Here is a 22,078-nt window from a genome sequence, read left to right as displayed (position 1 = left end):
TAAGTGGATAACCTCAACTTTCGGTTCCAAAAATGGAGGTAACTTTCAGGGTATGTTAGTAGTCATAGCAACTCACTCTCTGAACTTAACCTGCTCCAGAGCAGGTTATGTTCCAGGGTTAGTTCACTTCAGCGAGCCTTCAGTGGGCGTGATAATATTACAATATGTAATATAGCCTATTTTATATATATATATATATATATATATATATATATATATATATATATATATATATATATATATATATTGGGTTTTTTTTATATGTTAATGAGGAAGCACTAATATAAGTAATAAATAAGGTAACATTATTCTAATATGATTATTTCTTTTATTGCCATATATAAGAGTTATCTGTATAAATTATAAAACACTATGACAAGGCAATGTTTAACTTATAAATACTTATTTATTTTATTTATTACATGTTATATTATCTCACACATGGATTTTCTATAATGTCTAAATTCTAAATCAAAATACATATCTGATATGACTTAATATATAATTAGCATAAAACAAAAAATATAATTCACATTCTCAAGGATTAAAGATTACATTGAAAAAAAATCACGGTCATCAGTTAGGTGGCGATATGCACTAAGCATATAAACAACTAATGAAAAAAAGAAGAAGAAAGAATCCGCTTGGCGCGCTTTTTCTTAGCGTCCGTTTCCATAGTGACTCGTCGATTCGTCGCTCTGTTCAGAATGTCTTGAGTCTTAACCAGGAACATACTCTGAGCTGAATGAACTTACTCCCGGACGCATTTTTGCAAAACCACATACCTCGAGTAAGCAAGGTGTGGGGTTAATCAACCGAGAGTTCAGGGTTTAGTTCACGGTAAGTTAACCCTGCTTTCTGGAATACACCCCTGGCCTGTGACTTTACAAGTTATCCTGAAGACCTTGATTACCTGGTTCAGGTGTGTTTGATTAGGGTTGGAGCTGAACTCTGCAGGACAGTGGGTCCCCAGGAGCAGGGTTGAAGACCTATGTATTAAACAGTGGTGAGCTTAGCATAGAACCCCCGTATATTTTAAAATGTTATTGCTTACCAGCAGATAAAGTGGGATTTAGGGTAAACAGACCTCTGTAGGCTACTTCCAATATAGTCTAACATGTCAAAAACCTAAGCATTGGCCATAGTACTGTAGGCATTTATAGTGAACTTTACTTTGAATATGTAGCTAGTCATATATTATCCTTATCAACAATACCCATGACCCATCAGGGCTTCTTACTCACGGCCATGGACATTACACTTGACATAAGAAAAAAATAATAATACACAAAAATAAACACCATACACACACGTGTTCATATGTTTCATATGTGTTACATTAACACAAACAACTCCGGCTGCTATATTCTCATATTCTCACATTCCAGACTGTAAGATTTGCACTGGCTCCTCGCTGCACATTTTGCACAATGTTCAGGAGTGTACAATTTATTTAAGTTTGTAATGTGATCTTTTGAATTGGCCAAGTTTTCATATTCTGATAAGCACAATGTTTTATTTTGTATTTTATATTTTTATCTTCCTGATTTTTTTGTATAAAAAAGTTTTTTTGTATTGTATAGATTTTACTTGTCCTATTTTAAAATTGTTTATCTCATTGTTCTATTATTTATTCTTGTTTTTCTTTTGTCTTTGCCAAACACCAATTTACCAAGACAAATTCCTCGTACAGTACTTGGCAATAAACGTGATTCTGATTTTGATTCTAAAAAAGTAACTCTTTGTTATTGTCTTGTATTATCGACAAACTATTTTCCTGTTTGACATTGTAAAGCTGCTTTGACACAATCGCAATAATGGATTATACAGATAAAGGTGACTTGACTTGACTTCCCACAATCCACTGACGATTTGAAAAAGACAGCAGGAATAAGCAAGTTTGAATGAGAGATGCAGTTTACATCTTTCTTAATTCAGCTTTAACATTTATTTCATGCATCTTGCAGATGCTATCTTGGTTTCGTTAGTAATTTTCTGCACATCATTGGACAACATGTATTTAAATACATTTGATTTCCTCTGACCTAATTTACATTTATACAGTATGTAAATTTCTATGCACTCTTGTGATTTTAGGCTCAACGTGTGAACGGGACTTTTATTGTGGTCTGGCGTTATGACGTCATAAGACGGCGCCGCGCTCCTGCATCTTTTGTGATTCGGCTGAAGAAAGGTTTGTATCTTAAGCATTTAAATCGATCCAAACAGTTTAGTCAGTGTTATAGATAAATGTATTTATATTACAAGCGATATAAATGAATGGATAATTATTGAATGTAACACTGTAATGCTTCATCTAACATCAATTAAAAAAAAATTGTGAATTTAAAGCGCATTTAAACACGAGTAACAGCAAAAATGTGCTTTTCATTTCGCGAATCAGTTTTATTATAAATTCGAACACAGGCCAGTAGTGATGGAGAAACGGAGCTTTTCAAAACTCCGAGTCAATTGAATCAATTGCCTCACAAAATAATTCACTTGCGAAGCGCTCGAATCACTGCACGCGGACGACACCTGCTGGTCAAAATCGTGTGAATACAATGAATCACAAACTTGTAATGACAAACAAACGGTTTGTAAGTGTAAACTATTAAATGTAATCTACAAATCATTAAATACAAAATATAAATCATAAATTCTCAAGTGTCTGTATAATTTGTGTTCCTTTTGAATTTGTAATAGTTTTTGAGTCTAATCAATTTAGGACCACTGATTTTTACTCTGCCTGACATCCTTTTTTTCTTCTGTTATTTATTCTCATCTTAAACATGACAGTGTCCAAACACAGAAAAACAAACAGATGGCGTTTATTAAAGAGGAGAGTGAAGACATGAACACTGAAGAAGCATTCAGAGTCAAACATGAAGATACTGAAGAACAAACAGGTTAGTTTCCATTCTCAAAGCTGAAGTGAGTTCACTATTAGACAGTCTGTGCCTCATGTGGACAGACGCGTTGAGATCACATGCCTAGGCAAATACTACTGTATTAAAGTGCACCTGAGTAGCTTCTACTTCCAAGTTTGGCATTCATTATTACGACATGTCACACATTAATCAGCAAACATAATACAGAAGTTGCCTAAATAAAAAGATGAAAAATGATGATGATGAAAAACTTTATTTTTTTATCGCTTAATAATGTAGTAACTAGCTGACAAATACATTTATTTTTCAGAAAGCAACTCGTTTAAAGTGAGTGATCAATTTTACATTTGTTGTCTAAACATAATTTTATAAAACAAGTGATTCCATGTCCATTAGAAATAACTCAGAATATTGTTGAATTCATGAAAAATAGGGTGAACAGATTGAAAAACACAGGACAAACACTCCTAAAAAGAAACGTAAGTGTAGAGCCCTGTGCAAAAATATATTAGATCCGTGCATGAGGTCTTAAAGAGACAGCAGTCTTAATAAGCTGTCTGTGATTACTGTCTATTTATAGTGAAGATCCACTGTTATTTTACAACTGAATAGATTATTTTTGGTTTTTGTTGCAATTCAGTACCTATACGTATACTGTATTATTATTAGACTTAATTTAATTTCTATTTTATTGTTTTTGTTTGTGCTATTGATTGTCATTAATTTATTTGTTCTTATTTTATTATTTACTATTTACTTGTCTTTTTTAGTTAAAATAAATTCAATTCTGAGTGCATGTGATTCTTGGGTGGGGAGGGGGCGTGTTCCATATGAAATAGTCCTGCTACCACAGCTGGAAAAAATCCTAGAGAAAACACTGAATGTTACTTTCCTTTCCATTTATTACTTAAAGTACACTTTAAATACTTCTTCAAGTAAGTGCTTTTTCAGTAAAAACAAAACCAACAAACAAACATAAAAATAAATACACAAATTACAAACACAGATGAATACCATTAAACAGTTACAAATATTTAGGTGCAGAAATGTAATAATTAAGTGTAAAACAACACTGCATAGTGTTCAGTGTATGAATTAAATTTAGATTAATATTTTTTTTAAAGCTGTGTTTTGTTTGATTAACACTTATAGGCCTGGTTTCACAGACAAGGCTAAGACTAAGCCAGGATTAGGCCATAGTTCAAGGACATTTAAGTAATTTTTATAAACATGTCTTATAAAACAAACAAACAAACATTACTGGTAAGCATCCTGAGACTTAAAAGGGCACTGACATATTTTAAGATCAATCAGTGCAAGTTTCTTTAAGTTGAGACTCTGGGTGTGCATCAGAAAAACTGGGTGTCACATTCACTGTCAGATTAATGTGCAAAAAACTAACTCTGCGTATCACTAACATTACAGAATAGACTCGGCTGATGAGTAAAACTATACTCAGGCTCACCACATAACCATAAAATTCAGTAAATTATAACTAAACATTACACTCAGGATTTCCAACAATAGTCATATCACAGTACCTTTAACAGTGCCTGTAACCATACAGCCTATGAATGAATAAAAGTGTTTTTTTGTTTGTTTGTTTTTTTAATTAAAAGAGAACTTTGAGGTCTTAGTTAAAGAATATGCTAGAAGTAAAAATTTTAAAAATGTATTTTTTTATCTATTTAACATTAACTTACAATAGTGAAAGACTTCTTCCTTAGGTAGATTGCATGTTTCCTTGCCTAGCTGGATGTTGTGCTCATGATCAATAATCACATTGCTTGCATTTGCCCAAACTGATTTGCCGAAATCAAAATGCGGACGGTGAGGGAACTGCAGTTAGCGGGAGTCCGGATCGCTGAGAAGCGGGAGCGAGCAGCTGGCAGAGGACTCCGCTTGGTCTTAAAGCCTTCATAAAAAGGCTGTGTTCACAAATGAAACAATGATTTGCGCAAAAAGAATAATCACTTATCAATTGAGAATTTGTTATTCGTATGGTCTGGTGGTCATACGGCATATATTCTCGTTTGGCTCTCAACGAAGGCAGATGCATTTTCTCTCCCTCTCCTCCCCCTTACCTTCCCTTCTTGCTCTCTCTCATCTCGTCTATTGTCTAATACTTGAGAGACTCTCTCTGCACTGCTCTCCAAACTGAAAAATCATGGATTTAATCAACTGGTCTCTTAACGCAATTGACACCATCTTCTCGATGAGAAGCTTGGGTTCGGGGGAACCTGACTGCCCTGCTGGAACGTTTGCAGCTGGCTACACGATGGATGCGTGGGAGAGGTGGCGGGTCGTGTGTCTGGCGGCTCTTTCCGTGGAGGACATTGAAGATATCTACCTATTTGGAACCATGATAACAGGTCTTCTGCTGATTGGATTAGGCTTTGCCCTGGGTTATCGAAGAATTCAGAAAACGGCTGGCTGGCCGTCATGATTGAAGCAGTGGGCAGAGTGGTCCGCACTGAGACTGGGACTATTAACTGCAATATGGATACCATCACGGAGAAGCTCATGGCTTTGCAAAGGAAAACGGATGGATTTGAAGACCAGAATGGACAAAGAGAGCAACCGTGTAAATTGGAATGCGGCTACTCACCCGAAGACCAAACAATCGCAATCTTATCTTCTTTCGGCTCCCCTCTACCAGCACTGGCTTTGGCCAAGGCCGCTGTTGGGAACAACAACTACCCCGGAAGAGAACTGCAGTGAGACGCTCTTGCGTTCCTCCCCCCACTTCCACAGACACCTGCTGATTGTTGACTCTGTCTGGGACCTGATCAAGGCTGTCTCCATGGCAACTTGCTGTGTCGCTATCACAATGTCATCCGGACTAAAGAGGACAAGGACAACCCAAGTTGTTATCAGCGCTCAGTTCAGAAGCCTGCATCTCTGATGGTATGGGGTTGCATGAGTGCGTGTGGCATGGGCAGCTAACACATCTGGAAAGACACCATCAATGCTGAAAGGCATATCCAAGTTTTAGAACAACACATGCTCCCATCCAGACGTCGTCTCTTTCAGGGAAGACCTTGCATTTTCCAACATGACAATGCCAGACGCCAGACCACATACTGCATCAATTACAACATCATGGCTGCGTAGAAGAAGGATCCGGGTACTGAAATGGCCAGCCTGCAGTCCAGATCTTTCATCCATAGAAAACATTTGGCGCATCATAAAGAGGAAGATGTGACAAAGAAGTCCTAAGACAGTTGAGCAACTAGAAGCCTGTATTAGACAAGAATGGGACAACATTCCTATCCCTACACTTGAGCAACTTGTCTCTTCAGTCCCCAGACATTTCCAGACTGTTATAAAAAGAAGAGGGGATGCCACACAGTGGTAAACATGACCTTGTCCCAACTTTTTTGAGATGTGTTGATGCCATGAAATTAAAATCAACTTATTTTTCCCTTAAAATTATACATTTTCTCAGTTTAAACATTTGATATGTCATCTATGTTGTATTCTGAATAAAATGTTGAAATTTGAAACTTCCACATCATTGCATTCTGTTTTTATTCACAATTTGTAAAGTGTCCCAACTTTTTGGAATCGGGTTTGTATTAATAGGCTGCTGACCCTTTAAGACCGATTGCAAGGATCCAATATAGCTTACTGATACACGTCTGATTTCTTTCTCAGGTGTTTTTATTCACTTAAGACATAACTAACTGCGTTTACGTGTTTACTCCTCTTCAATGGCTGTGCGAAGTTGCTGGATATTGGCAGGAACTGGAACACACTGTCGTATACGCCAGTCCAGAGAATCCCAAACATGCTCAATGGATGACATGTCTGGTGAGGATGTTTTCAGCTTCCAGGAATTGTGTACAGATCCTTGCAACATGTGGCCGTGCATTATCATGCTGCAACATGAGGTGATGGTCGTGGATGAATGGGTACAATGAGCCTCAGGATCTCATCATGGTATCTCTGTGCATTCAAAATGCCATCAATAAAATGCACCTGTGTTTGTTTTCCATAACATATGCCTGCCCATACCATAACCCCACCGCCACCATGGGCCACTCGATCCACAATGCTGACATCAGCAAACCGCTCTCCCACATGATGCCATACACGCTGTCTGTCATCTGCCCTGTACAGTGAAAACCGGGATTCATCCGTGAAGAGAACACCTCTCCAAAGTGCCAGACGCCATCGAATGTGAGCATTTGCCCAATCAGTTCGGTTACGACGACGAACTGCAGTCAGGTCGAGACCCCAATGAGGACGACGAGCATGCAGATGAGCTTCCCTGAGACGGTTTCTGACAGTTTGTGCAGAAATTCTTTGGTTATGAAAACCGATTGTTGCAGCAGCTGTCCAGGTGGCTGGTGTCAGATGATCTTGGAGGTGAAGATGCTGGATGTGGAGGTCCTGGGCTGGTGTGGTTACACGAAGTCTGCGGTTGTGAGGCCAGTTGGATGTACTGCCAAATTCTCTGAAAGGCCTTTGGAGATGGCTTATGGTAGAGAAATGAACATTCAATTCACAGGCAGCTGCTCTGGTGGACATTCCTGCAGTTAGCATGCCAATTGCATGCTCCCTCAAAACTTGCGACATCTGTGGCATTGTGCTGTGTGATAAAACTGCACATTTTAGAGTGGCCTTTTATTGTGGCCAGCCTAAGGCACACCTGTGCAATAATCATGCTGTCTAATCAGCATCTCGATATGCCACACCTGTGAGGTGGATGAATTATCTTGGCAAAGGAGAAGTGCTCACTAACACAGATTTAGACAGATTTGTGAACAATATTTGAGAGAAATAGGCCTTTTGTGTATATAGAAAAAGTCTTGGATCTTTGAGTTCAGCTCATGAAAAATGGGGGCAAAGATAAAAGTTTTGGGTTTATAATTTTGTTCAGTGTAATTCTGTGTGTATGTGTCTGTTCAAACACAAGGAGGTGTAAAAGACGAATCAACTGTGTTCGCCCGCTGTCTGAAATGCATCTCTGTATGTACGCGTGCTTTGCATGTGTGCAGGAGAAGGGTTACTTTTGGTGTGTGGCAGCTGTGCGCATAGAAAATGGCTCACATTGAATCAAATTCTCTTTCGCCTCTTCCAGAGCTGGTTTCAAACTGCTTGGATGTGTAAATTGGCAAGACAAAACGTACGAATGATACACTTTCACTCTATGATGATTACATTTTACAATTAAAGGGATGCTCCACCCCAAAATGAAAATTTTGTCTTAAATCACTTACCCCCATGTCGTTCCAAACCCGTAAAAGCTTCATTCAACTTCGGAACACAATTTAAGATATTTTGGATGAAACCAGGAGGCCTGTGGCTGTCCCATAGACTGCCAAGTAAATTACACTGGTGATATGGAGAGACACAGAGGAGACTGTTGACAAAGGAATTGCTGAATAAAGTCATTATTTTTGTTTTCTTTGCTTACAAAAAGTATTCTTTGTCACTTCATAACATTACGGTTAAACCACTGATGGCAGATGGACTATTCTTATGATGTCTTTCATACTTTTCTAGATCTTGACACTGTTATTTACTTGGCAGTCTATGGGACAATCACAGGCCTCCCGGTTTTCATCCAAAATATCTTAAATTGTGTTCCGAAGATGAACGACTCTTTTACGGGTTTGGATCGACATGGGGGTAAGTGATTAATGACAAAATTTTCATTTTGGGGTGGAGTATCCCTTTAATCCATGAAATACATGCTTGCCGAAACATACGGATCACGTATCAACTACGATCTGTTAAACTACTAACCACAGAAGATAAATAGAACAGGTATCAACACCAGGTGTTTTCAAACTTTTTGGGGCCATGGAACCTATACAGTGGAGAAAATTTTCCAAGGCCCCCCTCATAATTATAACATTCATTAAGCATATGCTTACAACAGTTTGTACTCTTAGATGCCAATGGAACCTCTCTTTTAATTTGTCTGGATTCCTTTTTTGTTTTTTCTTCTTCTTCTTCTGGACTCTGTTTTAATTGTTAAATTAAGTTGTAGTAATCAAAAAGCACATTTAATGAACTGAAATGATAAAACTTATAAAATGGAGTATCTTCTCTTAACTTATAAAATTTATTTTATTTTTTACAGTAATACGGCATGCTTTTTCTTTCTTTCTATCTTCCTTTCCTTTTATTTTATTTTTAGAAATTCTGTTTTGCCTGTTTTAATTTATTTTTCTGGATATATGATTTAATACAAATGTATTATCAACTGTGGTTTAAAATATAACTATTATTTAAATTTTTGCCAAACAAATTACTGCATAACAGAGGTTTACTGATAAACTGTGGTTTAAAATATAACTATTATTTAAATTTTTGCCAAACAAATTACTGCATAACAGAGGTTTACTTCTGTGTGTGTGTGTGTTTGATGAAAGTTTTTCTCAAATCAAATGGTGAAGTGGAGAGTTCAATGGTTCATGTCCTCATATAGTGAGACGGCAGATGGTACAAAACACCTCTAGCACCATGCGTGCTTCAGTATGTGTGTAGTAGATGAAACCACAACATTCATTCACTCAGAGATGTGCAGAATGAGCAGACTTCATATTTAAATAGCAGTCTTTTTGCACTTATAAACAGCCACTAGTCCATATATACAGTGTACAGTGCTACTTTTAATTTATTCATTCAAGATTAGCCAAATTCTGTGACATTCCATGTTATACAGTAAATTCCATTTTTATGACTAGGTTCTCCGATTTCCCTTCAAATTTTCCAAATTGTGGAAATCATACATACCTAAAATTATTTCCCGGACCCCCTTGCAATGTGTCATGGACAACAAAGGTTTTTTTTTTCATTAACATGTTCACACATCAGTTTACCATTTTCTAGCTTAGACCCCAGTGTGAATGAGAAGACGGTCATTATTTCTAATAATTTCTATAAGTGTGATTGTACATTTAAGGGACGAGCCTATAGTGATCAGAGTGATCATACACGTCATAGGGTTAACATGATAATGGTAAAATGAACCTTTAGCACATCAAATAAAATAGTTGGTTGATGCTAAGTCTGTCTTATTAATTTGCATAGCATTTTCACAATACTCATTGTACCAGAGCAGCTTTACAGAAAGTTACATTGTAACAGAAAGTCATACAGTGTCTTTAAATTCCATATTGAAGAGTTTTATGAAAAAGTCATACAATAGATTTGTTCACCTAAATACAGTGTCTTTCGTTTAATTTGAATTGTACAGATGCTGTTTGTCAGTAATAGCTTATTCTCTGTGCAGTACAAAAATTGAGATCTATCAGCTTATGTTTAGACGTTTTTAATATAATTAATGTTTCTGTTTGGCAGAATTTATTAGAAATAAATGACTATCTATACCATATTTTACATAAATAATACATTCTGTTAACTTAGAGAAGTGTTAAGTTTTGTCAGGTTGCAAGGAAATTCATCTTTATCATTATAAAACTAATAATGATAATTTCCCTTAGGGAAAGTGTACAAGCAGAAAAGCAGAGGACCTAATACCGAGTCCTGTGGCACTCCATACTTTTGTTTGATAAGATCTAACACACCTGATTCAACTCATTAGTAGATATTGCAAGACCTGAATTGGGTTTGTAAAAGACATATAAAGAGACATACAAAACGTGCAGTGCGGGGGGTGCTCTAGGACAGGTTTGAGAGCCCCTGGTCAACAATAATCCAGTTCTCCTGGGATAAGTTATAAGGGATTTGATAATTGTCAGCTTTATTGGAGTACTTACTTCAGAATATGACTAAAAAACCTTCAAACAATATTAAGGAGAGATTCTGAGAATTCTTTTAGTGTTGGCTTTGATTCTTTATGTTGATTTTAATACTTTAATGTCGTTTTTTCCGCTTTAGATCTGATGGCACTGAAAGAGGAGAGTCTAGGAGAAGAACTGAATGAAATGGAAGAGAAAAATCAGTATGAGAAACGTCAGGATTTCAAGAGAAGAGAAAAATCCTTAAAGACTGAAAAGACTTCCTCACAAAAAAGAGGTCAGAAGACTGACTCTAACAGTTATTTCACCTGCTGTCAGTGTGGTAAGCATTTCACTTATAAGCAAAACCTTGAAGTCCACATGAGAGTACACACTGGAGAGAAGCCTTTCAGCTGCCAACAGTGTGGAAAAACATTCAATCAAAAACAAAACCTTAAAGCCCACATGAGAGTTCACACTGGAGAGAAGCCTTATATCTGCAAACTGTGTGGACAAAGTTTTACACTTAAAGGAAACCTTAATGCACACATGAGAATTCACACTGGAGAGACCCCTCACACCTGTAGACTGTGTGGGAAGAGCTTCTCAAGAAAGGAAAGTCTTATGACTCACATGAACATTCACACAGGAGAGAAGTCTTGTATATGTGGTCAGTGTGGAAAGAGATTCAAATGTAAAGAAACACTTAATCAACACATGAGTATTCACTCAAAAACGGACTGTTTTATATGTCATCAGTGTGGAAAGAGTTTCATGCATAAAAGAAGCCTCAACACCCACAATAGACTTCATACTGGAGAGAAGCCTTTCATCTGCCCTCAGTGTGGAAAAAGTTTCTCACAAAAAGGAAACCTTCAAACTCACATAAGTATTCATACTGGAGAGAAGCCTTTCAAGTGTCTTCAGTGTGATAATAGATTCACATATCAAAGAGACCTGAAACGTCATTTACAAAATCATTTGGTAAAGAAATTGTGAGCAGTTTAACTCTGGAGAAAGCCAATTTGAGGTTACTTAAAATTGGAACCAGAAAATATGTATCTCTGGGAAATAAAGGCTATGTTCACTTTGCAGATGAATGTGAGCCATATGTGATAGTCCACCTTTATCATTACTTTTATTTGCAATATTCACCTCTTTACACTTTGCCGTGAGGCTTTTTATTTCCCTTTTTCATGTTCATATGAACTCTTGTTTCCACACTTGTCAATCTCCTTTGCTATAATTTCAAATATACATTTACATTTATTCATTTAGCAGCCATTTTTATCCAAAGCGACTTACAAATGAGGAGAACAATAGGAGCCATCAGAAGAAACAAGAGAGCAACAATATGCAAGTGCTGTGACAAGTCTCAGTTAGTCTAGCACAGTACACATAGATAGTGTTTTTTTAATAGAATGGAATAGAATAGGTAAGTGCTAGTATTAGTTCATCAGGTGCTGGCGAAAAAGATGTCTTTAGATGTTTTTTGAAAAGGACTGGAACTGAGATAGGGAGGTCATTCCACCAGCTGGGCACAGTCCAGGAAAAGGTCTGTGATAGTGATTTTGTGCCTCTTTGGGATGGCACCACAAGGCATCATTCACTTGCAGAACGCAAGCTTCTGGAGGGCTCATAAGTTTGAACTAGCTAGTTTAGGTATATTGGTGCAGTGGCAGTTGTTTTCTTATAGGCAAACATCAGTACCTTGAATTTGATGCAAGCAGCTACTGGTAGCCAGTGTAAACTGATGAAGAGAGGTGTAACGTGAGCTTTTTCCGGCTTGTTAAAAACCACTCTCGCTGCTGCATTCTGGAACAGTTGCAAAGGCTTGATAGTACATGTGGGTCCCACCAAGAGAGCATTACAATAGTCCAGTCTAGTGAGAACAAGATCTTGGACAAGGAGTTGTACAGCTTGCTTTGATAGGAATGGTCTAATCTTCCTAATGTTGTATAAGGCAAATCTGCAGGCCCGGGCCGTTGTAGCAATGTGGTCTGTGAAGCTTAACTGATCATCGATCCAGCTAGAAATGTCTCTCAAACATGCTGCAATGCGACCAGCTACCATCGGATCATCTGGTTGGAATGAGAAGTAGAGTTGAGTGTCATCAGCATAGCAGTGATAAGAAAAGCCATGCTTCTGAATGACAGATCCTAATGATGACATGTAGATGGAGAAGAGTAGAGGTCCAAGCACTGAGCCTTGATGAACCCCAATAGCAAGAAGTTGTGACTTAGAAACCTCACTCCTCCAAAACACCCTGAAAGTCCTACCTAAGAGGTAAGACTTGAACCATTGGAGTGCGGTTCCTGAGGTGCCCATCTTCATGAGGGTGGACAGGAGGATCTGGTGGTTAATTGTGTCAAAAGCAGTAAGACAGATCCAGCAAGATATGTACTGAGAATTTGGAAGCTGCTCCTGCCAGTCTCAGGGCTTCAGTAACAGAGAGCATGGCAGTTGACTGGCTACTTTTGAAGTCCAGGAGGTTGTTCTGTGCAAGGAACATAGAGAGTTGTTTGAACACTACTCGCTCAAGTGTCTTTGCAATGAACTGAAGAAGGGATACCGGTCTGTAGTTTTTTAAAAGTGCTGGATTTAGAGAGCGTTTCTTAAGCAGTGGGGTTACCCGAGACTGCTTAAATGCTGTGGGAAATATACCAGTGTGAAGAGAGGTGTTGATAGTGTAAGCGCAGGTGTGACTGAAAAAGAAATTGAAGTATGTGAGTGGGAATAGGATCAAATGGACAGGTAGTAGGATGATTGGAAAGGATAAGATGGAAACTTCCATCTCTGAGAGTGGAGAGAAGGAGGAGAGAGAGAGTGTGTATTTGTCTTTATGAAGTTATCATCAGTTTGTGGTGTGGAGAATTGGTCAATGATGTTGAGTTGATGGAGGAGGGAGAGGAGGACAGAGAAGAGAAGAGAAAGTTTTGTAAATTGTGCTAGAGTCAGAACAGTTGTTAATTTTGTTGTGGTAGTACAATATGTTGTTTCAGCAGTGGAGACATTTGCAGAGAAGTAAAAGAGGAGTGACTGATACACACTGATAAGGTCGGTCAAGTTTTTGATTTGTGGCATTTCGTCTCTGCAGCCCTGAGTCTAGAGCGATGTTCACAGAGAACATCGGACAGCCAGGGGGCAGAGGGGGTACTGCTTGCTGGTCTGGATGAAAGGGGGCAAAAGTTTTCTAAGCAAGATGTTAGATTGGAGCAGAAAGTGTCAGTAGCACTGTTTGTGTCCAGTGCTGAAAACTGAGAGCGTGAAGGAAGTGAGGATGAAACCATAGAGGATAGGATAGGAGAGAGTGAGTGTAGGTTACGCTGAAAGGTGACCTGCGGAGGACTGTGTGCTAGGTCAGCAGTTAGTGTGAGTTTAGAAGTGATGAGGAAGTGGAAGGTGTGTAATGGAGTAACTAAAGTGTTGTCAGTCTGGGCTCCAGACTGTGACCAAATGGTCGCATTTTGCAAACATTTTTTATGCCTGAGCGAGTAATTTTTTTGCACTGGTGCGACCACCGCATTATTCACCTCGTAAGTGCTGCCATTTCTGTTACATATGAGAAACATCAAATGGCAAACGAAAGCGAAACTAAATCACGCTACTTGTTTGAGCTGCAAAGTGTGGACCGTAATGCAAACAACCTTGTCCGAACTCAGAATAGCTTTACTCGGGAGCCAAAGTTGAGTTCGCGACACTGTTATAGCACAGCGCTGCGAGATCCAGTGAGAAGCGTTTAAATTCACAGCAGAATGAATAAAGATTGCTGCGAGATCTAATGAAAAGCATTCAAATTCTGCACAGAAGTCTCTGTTATAAAAAGATCAAATGGCACTGACATAGAAAACCAGAAAACCAGTAACGCTAACTATAAAGATGGTGTTGTAGCAGAAATAATCTAATGTTATTATATTAATTTCATTCATCATTAATTTTAGGTTCTGTACAACCTTCTGAGACAGAAATTCAAGCAGTTTTCAGTTACTTTCAAACATATCACACAAATGTTTCCAGCACTTCAAAGCTCCAAAATGATCCAATTTGAATGTTATTTTTAATGGAATGACCAAAATATATTGTGGTGAACAAACACTTCAAAAACATCAAATCACAATTATAACCTGTAGATGGCAGCAGAGGAGCACTTATTGGCTTGTTTGTCGTTTATTTATAGTTTTTCCTTTATATTTTGGAATGATAACATAATCATGAATTCACTATCATAAAATATCAAATCATCAAGAAATCAGATTTTGTCAGAGTTTTGCATATGAAGTAAGAAAAGTGCTTTGTGCTCATAAATGTGCAAAGTGCTCATAATCACTGTTGCACAAGTTGCTGGTCAATTCCATATAAGACTATAGAAGAATAATGGTACATTTAATAAGAGTACATATAATCTTTTCTATATAAAAAATAGATTTTGCACGTTACTGTTATTAAAAAAAATAATTTCTTAAGCTTTCCAACTCAACCTTAGTGCTTTACTGTCAAATGTGTATAAACATGAAATAAACAAGAAATGAACATGTAATATTTTTAGTAACTGCACTCAATGCAAAACGATAGTACATTTGTCATATATATATGTCATATCCATCTGAAATAAAAAGAATACTGTACATTGCCATTTCTGTGAGTTAAGTCTATTTATAATCAAAGCATTTGTCAGTAATACAGTTAAAATGGGGGAAATATGTGAATGATTGCATTGCAGGCTGGTTTAAGGTGTGCCCCTAAATTTTTTGCTTGTGCTCCTAAAAATGTTTGTCTGAGGCTACAGTGCTCCTAGTAAAACTAGTTAGTCTGGAGCCATGTCAGTGGAGCAGTAGGATGTGTAGATGAGGTCCAGTTGGTTTCCTGATTTGTGAGTAGCTGTAGTAGACACGCACTTGAGGTCAAATGAGGCGAGCAGAGTGTTGAAGTCAGCAGCCTGAGGTTTTTCTAGGTGGATGTTAAAGTCACTGAGCAGTACCAAAGAAGAAGTTGAAGTAGACACTCTCTAATTTTGATAGTATAGAGGCATCACTCCATTTCATATATTAATACCTCTGAATCAAACTATTGGTTAAACCGTCCTATGAAATGCCACAATGTAAAAGAAAATTCTGAATAAAAGGACACAAATTATACATAAATAATGAACACAGTTCTACATCATTTAATTCATGAGACAATGCACAGGCAAAAGTGTTGCTACAGTTCAGGCTCATGTGGTGACATCTGGGAGCTGGTTCCATCTGCTGATATGGCTAAATATTCTAGCAGCCTCCCCACTGATCTTAGGTGTTTCTAACTTACTTTCATGCATAGAAAAAAAAACTAAGAAAATACAACACAGAAGTATGGTCAGTCTCTTGAAGCAATATAGAGTTTGTTGTTGAGAATCCTTAGATTCATTAACCCCCAATCAATCATAAATGAAAACAATATGTTACTTGCGAGCAACCTTTCATAATCATAATAAAAATATACTTTGAAAAGCTCAAGTAATTGCTTCATTTCTTCACTGAGCTGAAGCACATGGCTGCTTGAAAGAATGTCTTGGTTACGTTATGTAATCCTCGTTCCCTGAGTGAAGGAATGGAGATGTTACGTTGACACCGATGTTAGGGCATTACAAGAAATGGACAGTGACTATTAGTGAGTGGAATTTGCATGCCAAGCCACTCCCTATATTAGGGGTGTTCTAAATTTGTCGTGTTTTGTGTTTATTGTGCATCTCGTCAGTAAAGCCAGTTCTCTAATCATCAGTAAATTCCATCAGGTGCGTGATTTCACATAGAGCAGCTGTTACTACACAGAGCCGTTGTTAACTGACAAGCTGCGCAAATAAACGGTGATAATGAAGGTGGATTTGCACAGCTTGTCAGTTAACAATGGCTCTGTGTAGTAACAGCTGCTCAATGTGAAATCACGCACCTGATGGAATTTACTGCTGATTAGAGAACCAGCTTTACTGACTAGATGCGCATTAATCATCGGCCGATATATATTGTCCACCCCTAACCTGTATATACGGGAATAAAAGGTGGCGGCATGCATCCAGTCATTCAAGTTTATGCTGATGGACTTGAAAAAGCAAATTCAGCGCAGTTCAGGTTTGTAACATGAGGGACATAACATCTCCTTTCCTTCTTTCAGGGAACGAGGGTTACATACCATAATCAAGATTTCCTTTCAGTCATTTACACTCAACGTTATGTCAGCACTGATGTTAGGGGTCCTTACAGAAAGCGCCACAACCAAGAACTGTGTAATAGAATTGAGGATGCAGGTGCTGGCAAGCAAGCGTGCCAAGACCGATGCTTCTTGATCCATAACCCTCTTAACGCCTAGTAAGCCAAATAGAAACCATAAACAAGACATTGGGGGAGCGGAGTCACACCCAGATGAATGTGAGAACTCATGTGACTGATTGCAGCACAGACTAGAAAATAGAAACACCCCCTATTTTCTAGGGGTCTGTAAAGGGAAAGACACAGGTTTACAAAGGGAAACCACACCGTAGAAACTACATACAGGATTACCCAAGGAGAATCACATGTATGGGCACCTGGTCCAGTACAGGGGGTGGCAAAGGCATTCAACACAAGTACTGAAACTGACAACAGAATCCTCCGCTGAGTCTAGGCATGGGCCGATTACCAGTGTCAAGGTATACCGCGATTTGAAAATGTCATGGTTTCAAAACCACTAATATTTTCCATTATACCGTTCCTGCGGTATGCGCTGTTTTCCATGTCTCCTCAATGACTGAAAGAGTAGGAATCCCTAAGGCTGAGTGCAGTCTAGAGAGTAACACTGACCCCTCCTCCTTCTGTTGGTGCGAGCGAGCGGTCAGTCACGTGTGTGTAGGATGACTGAACTTAAGGCCCGGGTACACTTCACATTCAGCGTTCCTTTCCGTCTTGCGCACAGCCGCGTCCGCACCTCTTTCAAAAGTATATCACGCAGATGAGCACGGACATATAAGCTCGACACATACACAGTACCACAGGGTGCGTGGCTGTCTGCGAGCCCTCTTGATGACGAAAATAACGTAATGCTGACGGTGCGATCGGCAACTGGCCATTTTTTGCCTTATTGCAACTCTCTGTTCTGGACTTGCCCAAACTGCGTTGCAATGCAATAATTTTCCAAAATGTAATTTATGTGAAAATATGAAGTCTGTTAATGCCCGTTAATACAGGCCAGAGACGCTGAAGATGGACGCACAGACGCACAGAGAAAAATACTGTAGCAGGCAGATCGCTCACTGTTTATGATGCACAAACTATTGGAAGAAAATCCTCAATATTGATTTGGGGTTTTATATGAATGTGTTTCTGAGGGGAGCTGACTGTCTTCTGAAAAGTTTACTTGGTATAATTTCACAAAGCTTGTCAGAACATTCTGTGTTTGCTTCAGATTTGGTTATTATTAAATCAAATTATGTGTATGATTATTATTATATAACTAAATGATATGAAATGATATAAATGATATGTATATGAATTATATAACTAAAATTAAATAACTGTAATTACAGATTTAGGTTAAATAAAGATGTCAGTCTTTATTTTTCTTCTTTTTAGGAAACAAATGAAAGAAAATAAACTAATTCTACTGTTTCTAATATTCTGTATGTTGCTCAAAAACAAAATATATTGTGTCCAGCGGGAAAAAAAATTATTTTTTTTACCCAGTCATTTAAAAATAACACATTTCAGAGCTGTAACAACAATACCGTGATACCGTGAAACCATGATATTTTTGCTTAAGGTTATCATACCGTCAAAATCTCATACCGGCCCATGCCTAGCTGAGTCCGAATGCCACAGGGTGCTGAGGGAACTCGAGTAGGATTCACCCAAAGGTGAGAACCATACTGGAATAAGATAAAGTGCATGTATTCACCAACCAGAGGAAAGGCACCGTAAACGAGACACTGTGCCAGTCCTCCCACAAATTACTTATTCAAACCAAACACACAGGAGGAGACTGGCTCAACCCGGAGATTATAGAATCTAGTCAAGGTATTAAGTGTCATTCAATTCAATTTTATTTGTATAGTGCTTTTCACAATACACATAGTTTCAAAGCAGCTTTACAGAAAATGCATGTGTCTACATTACAATTGTGAGTGATCTGTTATCAGAAATGAATGTGTCTAAGTAATGTTCATTTCACAAACGAACAGTTTAAGATAATAGATTCATACAGCTAGCTAACATGAATTAATTTTAGGAAGAAGCTCATGAAAGTGGTTATTACAAGTGTGATCATAATGATTACAATGTAGAGAAGGCAGTTTTGGCAGTTGTGCATATCGATTCAAGATGGCATCATCTGGGGTCCTTGCAGAGGTCAGCATCATCCATTCACAGGTGATGGGTCATCTGAAGTCTTTCAGAAACAGATAACATATTCTGTAGCTAAGCTATGTTTCTGAGGTGGAAGAAGACTGTTTTTGCAACATATGAAATATGATTTTTGAAAGATAAGTTGCTGTCCAATTAAACACCCAGGTATTTAAGTGCAGATGATGACATAACAGTACATCATTCTAATTTCAAATTGTTTTCTAAGAGATTCTGTGTGCAGGTTTTTGGTCCAATAAGTAATACCTTAGTCTCATCTGAATTTATTAAAGAAAATTACTATAATATATACTATAATATCTTAAACACATTCTGTCAGCTTGGATAGCTTAGAAATTTCATCGGGTCATGATGAAATATATAACTGAGTATCATTGCCCAACCCACAGCTCTGCAGTGGTGGAAACTTTGGGCACATGACCATGCTGGGGTCTCAAGATAACGTTAGAGTTAGCTGGCCAAAAGTCAAGGCACAATTCATTAACCGAAAATGCGTCCAGGTCCCCAGTCCTCTTGAGCTCAACTGAATCAAGCTCTCCGAAGTCCTGTAAGGACCACAGAGAGATCCACAGAGGGAATGAGCCAAACGTACAGGTTCCACAGATCAGGACATGGGTGTCACATGGTGTCTCAAGATGCCCCTGAGAAAGAAGGTCTTTCCTCAGGGGAATTCTCGAGGGATGAGTCATGAGGAGCATGAGGTCAGAGAACCAGGTACTGGTGTCCCAATAGGGTGCAAACAACAGTACCTGCTCATTGTTCTCCCTGATCTTGCTCAGAGTCTGTGCAAGGAAGCTCACTGGGGGGAAGGCATACTTGGGGAGACTCCGGGGCAAGCTGTGCACCAGTGCATCCATGCTGAGAGGGGCCTAGCTCTGGGAGTGGGAGGCAATGGTAGGATTCCTGGGAAGCGAACAAGTCAACCTGTGCTTCCTCAAATTGACTTCAAATTGGCTGAACCACCTGGGGATGGATTCTCCATTCTCCCGGGAGGGCAAGCTGTTGTGAGAGCACATTGGCTGCACGGTTGAGGTCCTCCAGGACATAAACGGCACACAGTGATTTGAGCCACGTCTGACTCCCATGGAAGAGATGGTGGATGAGAGTGAACTCCCTCTTAATGGTTGATGTACACAATCATCGCAGTGTTCACACAGCTGAGATGAATCGTCCGAATGAGTCAGTGAGACGGATTGGGGAGTGCTGGCCAGGCCCCCAAATTCCATTAAAGTGGTACCAGAGGGATGATCTCTGATGTACCCATCCTGGGGCAGCAAGGGGAAGGAAGAGTGCCCAACATCAGAATCAGAATGAGCTTAATTGACAAGTATGTTTACACATACAAGGAATTTGTTTTAGTGACAGAAAATCCACAGTGCAGCAGAATGACAGTGACAAGACAGGACACAGATAATAAAAAGAATAATATAAAAGTATACAAAATAGACAATGTACAAAAATGCAAAAACACAATATGTAATATAGACAATTATGTATGTACAGGTATGATATGTGCAAATTTGAAATGTAAATAAGTATGTGTGTTAAATAAATAATGTATACTAGTGTTGTGTGTTCCACGATTATTGTTAAATGTTCATGAGATGGATTGCCTAAGGAAAGAAACTGTTCCTGTGTCTGGCCGTTCTGGTGCACAGTGTTCTGTAGCATCAACCAGATGGCAACAGTTCAAAGAGGTAGTGTGCTAGATGTGAGGGGTCAAGAGTGATTTTGCCAGCCCTTTTGCTTGCTCTGGATAAATACAGTTGTTGGAGAGAAGGAAGGGTTGTACCAGTGATTCGCTCAGTAGTCCGGACTATCCTGTTCATGATGGTGAGTGGAGGGAGAGCAGGGGGGTTCCTTCTGAAGTCCATGAGCATCTCCACAGTTTTGAGCGTGTTAAGCTCCAGGTTGTTAAGACTGCACCAGACACCCAACTCTTTAACCTCCTGTCTGTAAGGAGACTCGTCACCATCCTGAATAAGGCCAATGTGTGTGGTGTCATCTGCAAACTTTAGGAGCTTGATAGAGTGGTCTTTAGATGCGCACTCATTGGTGTAGAGAGAGAAGAGAAGTGGAGTGAGGATGCAACCCTGGGGGGTGCCAGTGCTGATCGTATGGGTGCTGGTTGAGAATTTTCCCAGCCTCACTAGCACTGCCTGTCTGTCATGAAGCTGGTGATCCACTGAAAGACGGAGGTTGGCATGGAGAGCGGAGTTAATTTGAGCAGGAGAAGGTTTGGGATTATAGTGTTAAAAGCTCAACTGATTCCCACATAGGTCCCTGGTCTGTCTAGATGTTGAAGGATGTAATTCAGTCCCACCATCTTACATGGGAAGCATAGTGTCCTCAGGTAAAAGCAAAAAAAGGATTCTAGTTCCCCGAATCCCACGGTGAATTGACAAGGGAAACATGAGGAAAGCGAAGAGACCTGCATCCACATTCTCTTGGCCTGAGGCAAAAAAAAAACGCATCAGAACTGACAGAGAGGAAGTAAAGTGTTGCCCTCAGAGGTGGGCTGCACCCTCTTCCTGAGGGAAGCTTAACACCCAGAATGAGGAGTTTCCTCATTTGATTCCAGGTGGGGCGGAGCATGTGTCAAAGCCACAGGGGGGCACCAATTATACCAATTATCCAGCCTCAAGTGCTCATGAGACACTGGTTTGCTTTATTCAGCTCCTACAGACTGGTCCCGACTTGTTAGGGGTGATAAAATAATTGCCATTTTCTAATTGGATTTGAGGATGGTGATTGGCTAAATTTTGTCATATCTTGAGTATGTTCATGTCTTTTTGGCTACTACACTGACCCGCCTACTGTGGCCAATTTCTCTATCAGTCAAGAGCAGAACTTGAGACATGTGGACAGGCAGAGGAGACATATAGGGAAAGCATATATTTTGTGTAGATGATCTTATATAGTTAATAACTATTAATTTGTATGTATGTTGTATGTCCCAGCACCCTCTTTTGTCCAGCTGCCACTGTAACCAGGATAACAAAAAATCTTATCTCATTTTATCCTCTCTACTCTGTTAAATCTGCAGTTTTTGAGATTTAAAGCAGGCCACTGGTTACCATGCCAACAAGGGCACCTTAGCCAGATACGATGGATTTTACAACCC

General features: G+C 38.9%; 1 protein-coding gene across 1 annotated transcript; it reads left to right on the top strand.

Moving 5' to 3' along the window:
* The first annotated feature begins 1,603 nt into the window (after nucleotides 1-1,603).
* On the top strand, nucleotides 1,604-12,051 carry LOC109069078 (gastrula zinc finger protein XlCGF8.2DB-like). Its single transcript, XM_042744568.1, has 2 exons — nucleotides 1,604-2,909; nucleotides 10,749-12,051. Exons 1-2 carry the CDS (start codon nucleotides 2,825-2,827, stop codon nucleotides 11,585-11,587), a joined length of 924 nt encoding a protein of 307 aa, XP_042600502.1. The 5' UTR covers nucleotides 1,604-2,824; the 3' UTR covers nucleotides 11,588-12,051.
* The last annotated feature ends 10,027 nt before the right edge of the window (nucleotides 12,052-22,078 follow it).

The sequence above is a fragment of the Cyprinus carpio genome, chromosome A4 (assembly GCF_018340385.1).
Source record: "Cyprinus carpio isolate SPL01 chromosome A4, ASM1834038v1, whole genome shotgun sequence".
Classification (NCBI taxonomy): domain Eukaryota; kingdom Metazoa; phylum Chordata; class Actinopteri; order Cypriniformes; family Cyprinidae; genus Cyprinus; species Cyprinus carpio.
The sequence above is the reverse complement of the archived record's forward strand: the minus strand, read 5'-3'. Positions and strand labels throughout refer to the sequence as shown.

Coding starts and splice junctions, on each gene's coding strand:
- LOC109069078 (XM_042744568.1), top strand. CDS start 2,825: ATGGCGTTTATTAAAGAGGAGAGTGAAGACATGAACACTGAAGAAGCA. Junction 2,910..10,748: donor AGATACTGAAGAACAAACAG/GTTAGTTTCCAT, acceptor TTTCCGCTTTAG/ATCTGATGGCACTGAAAGAG.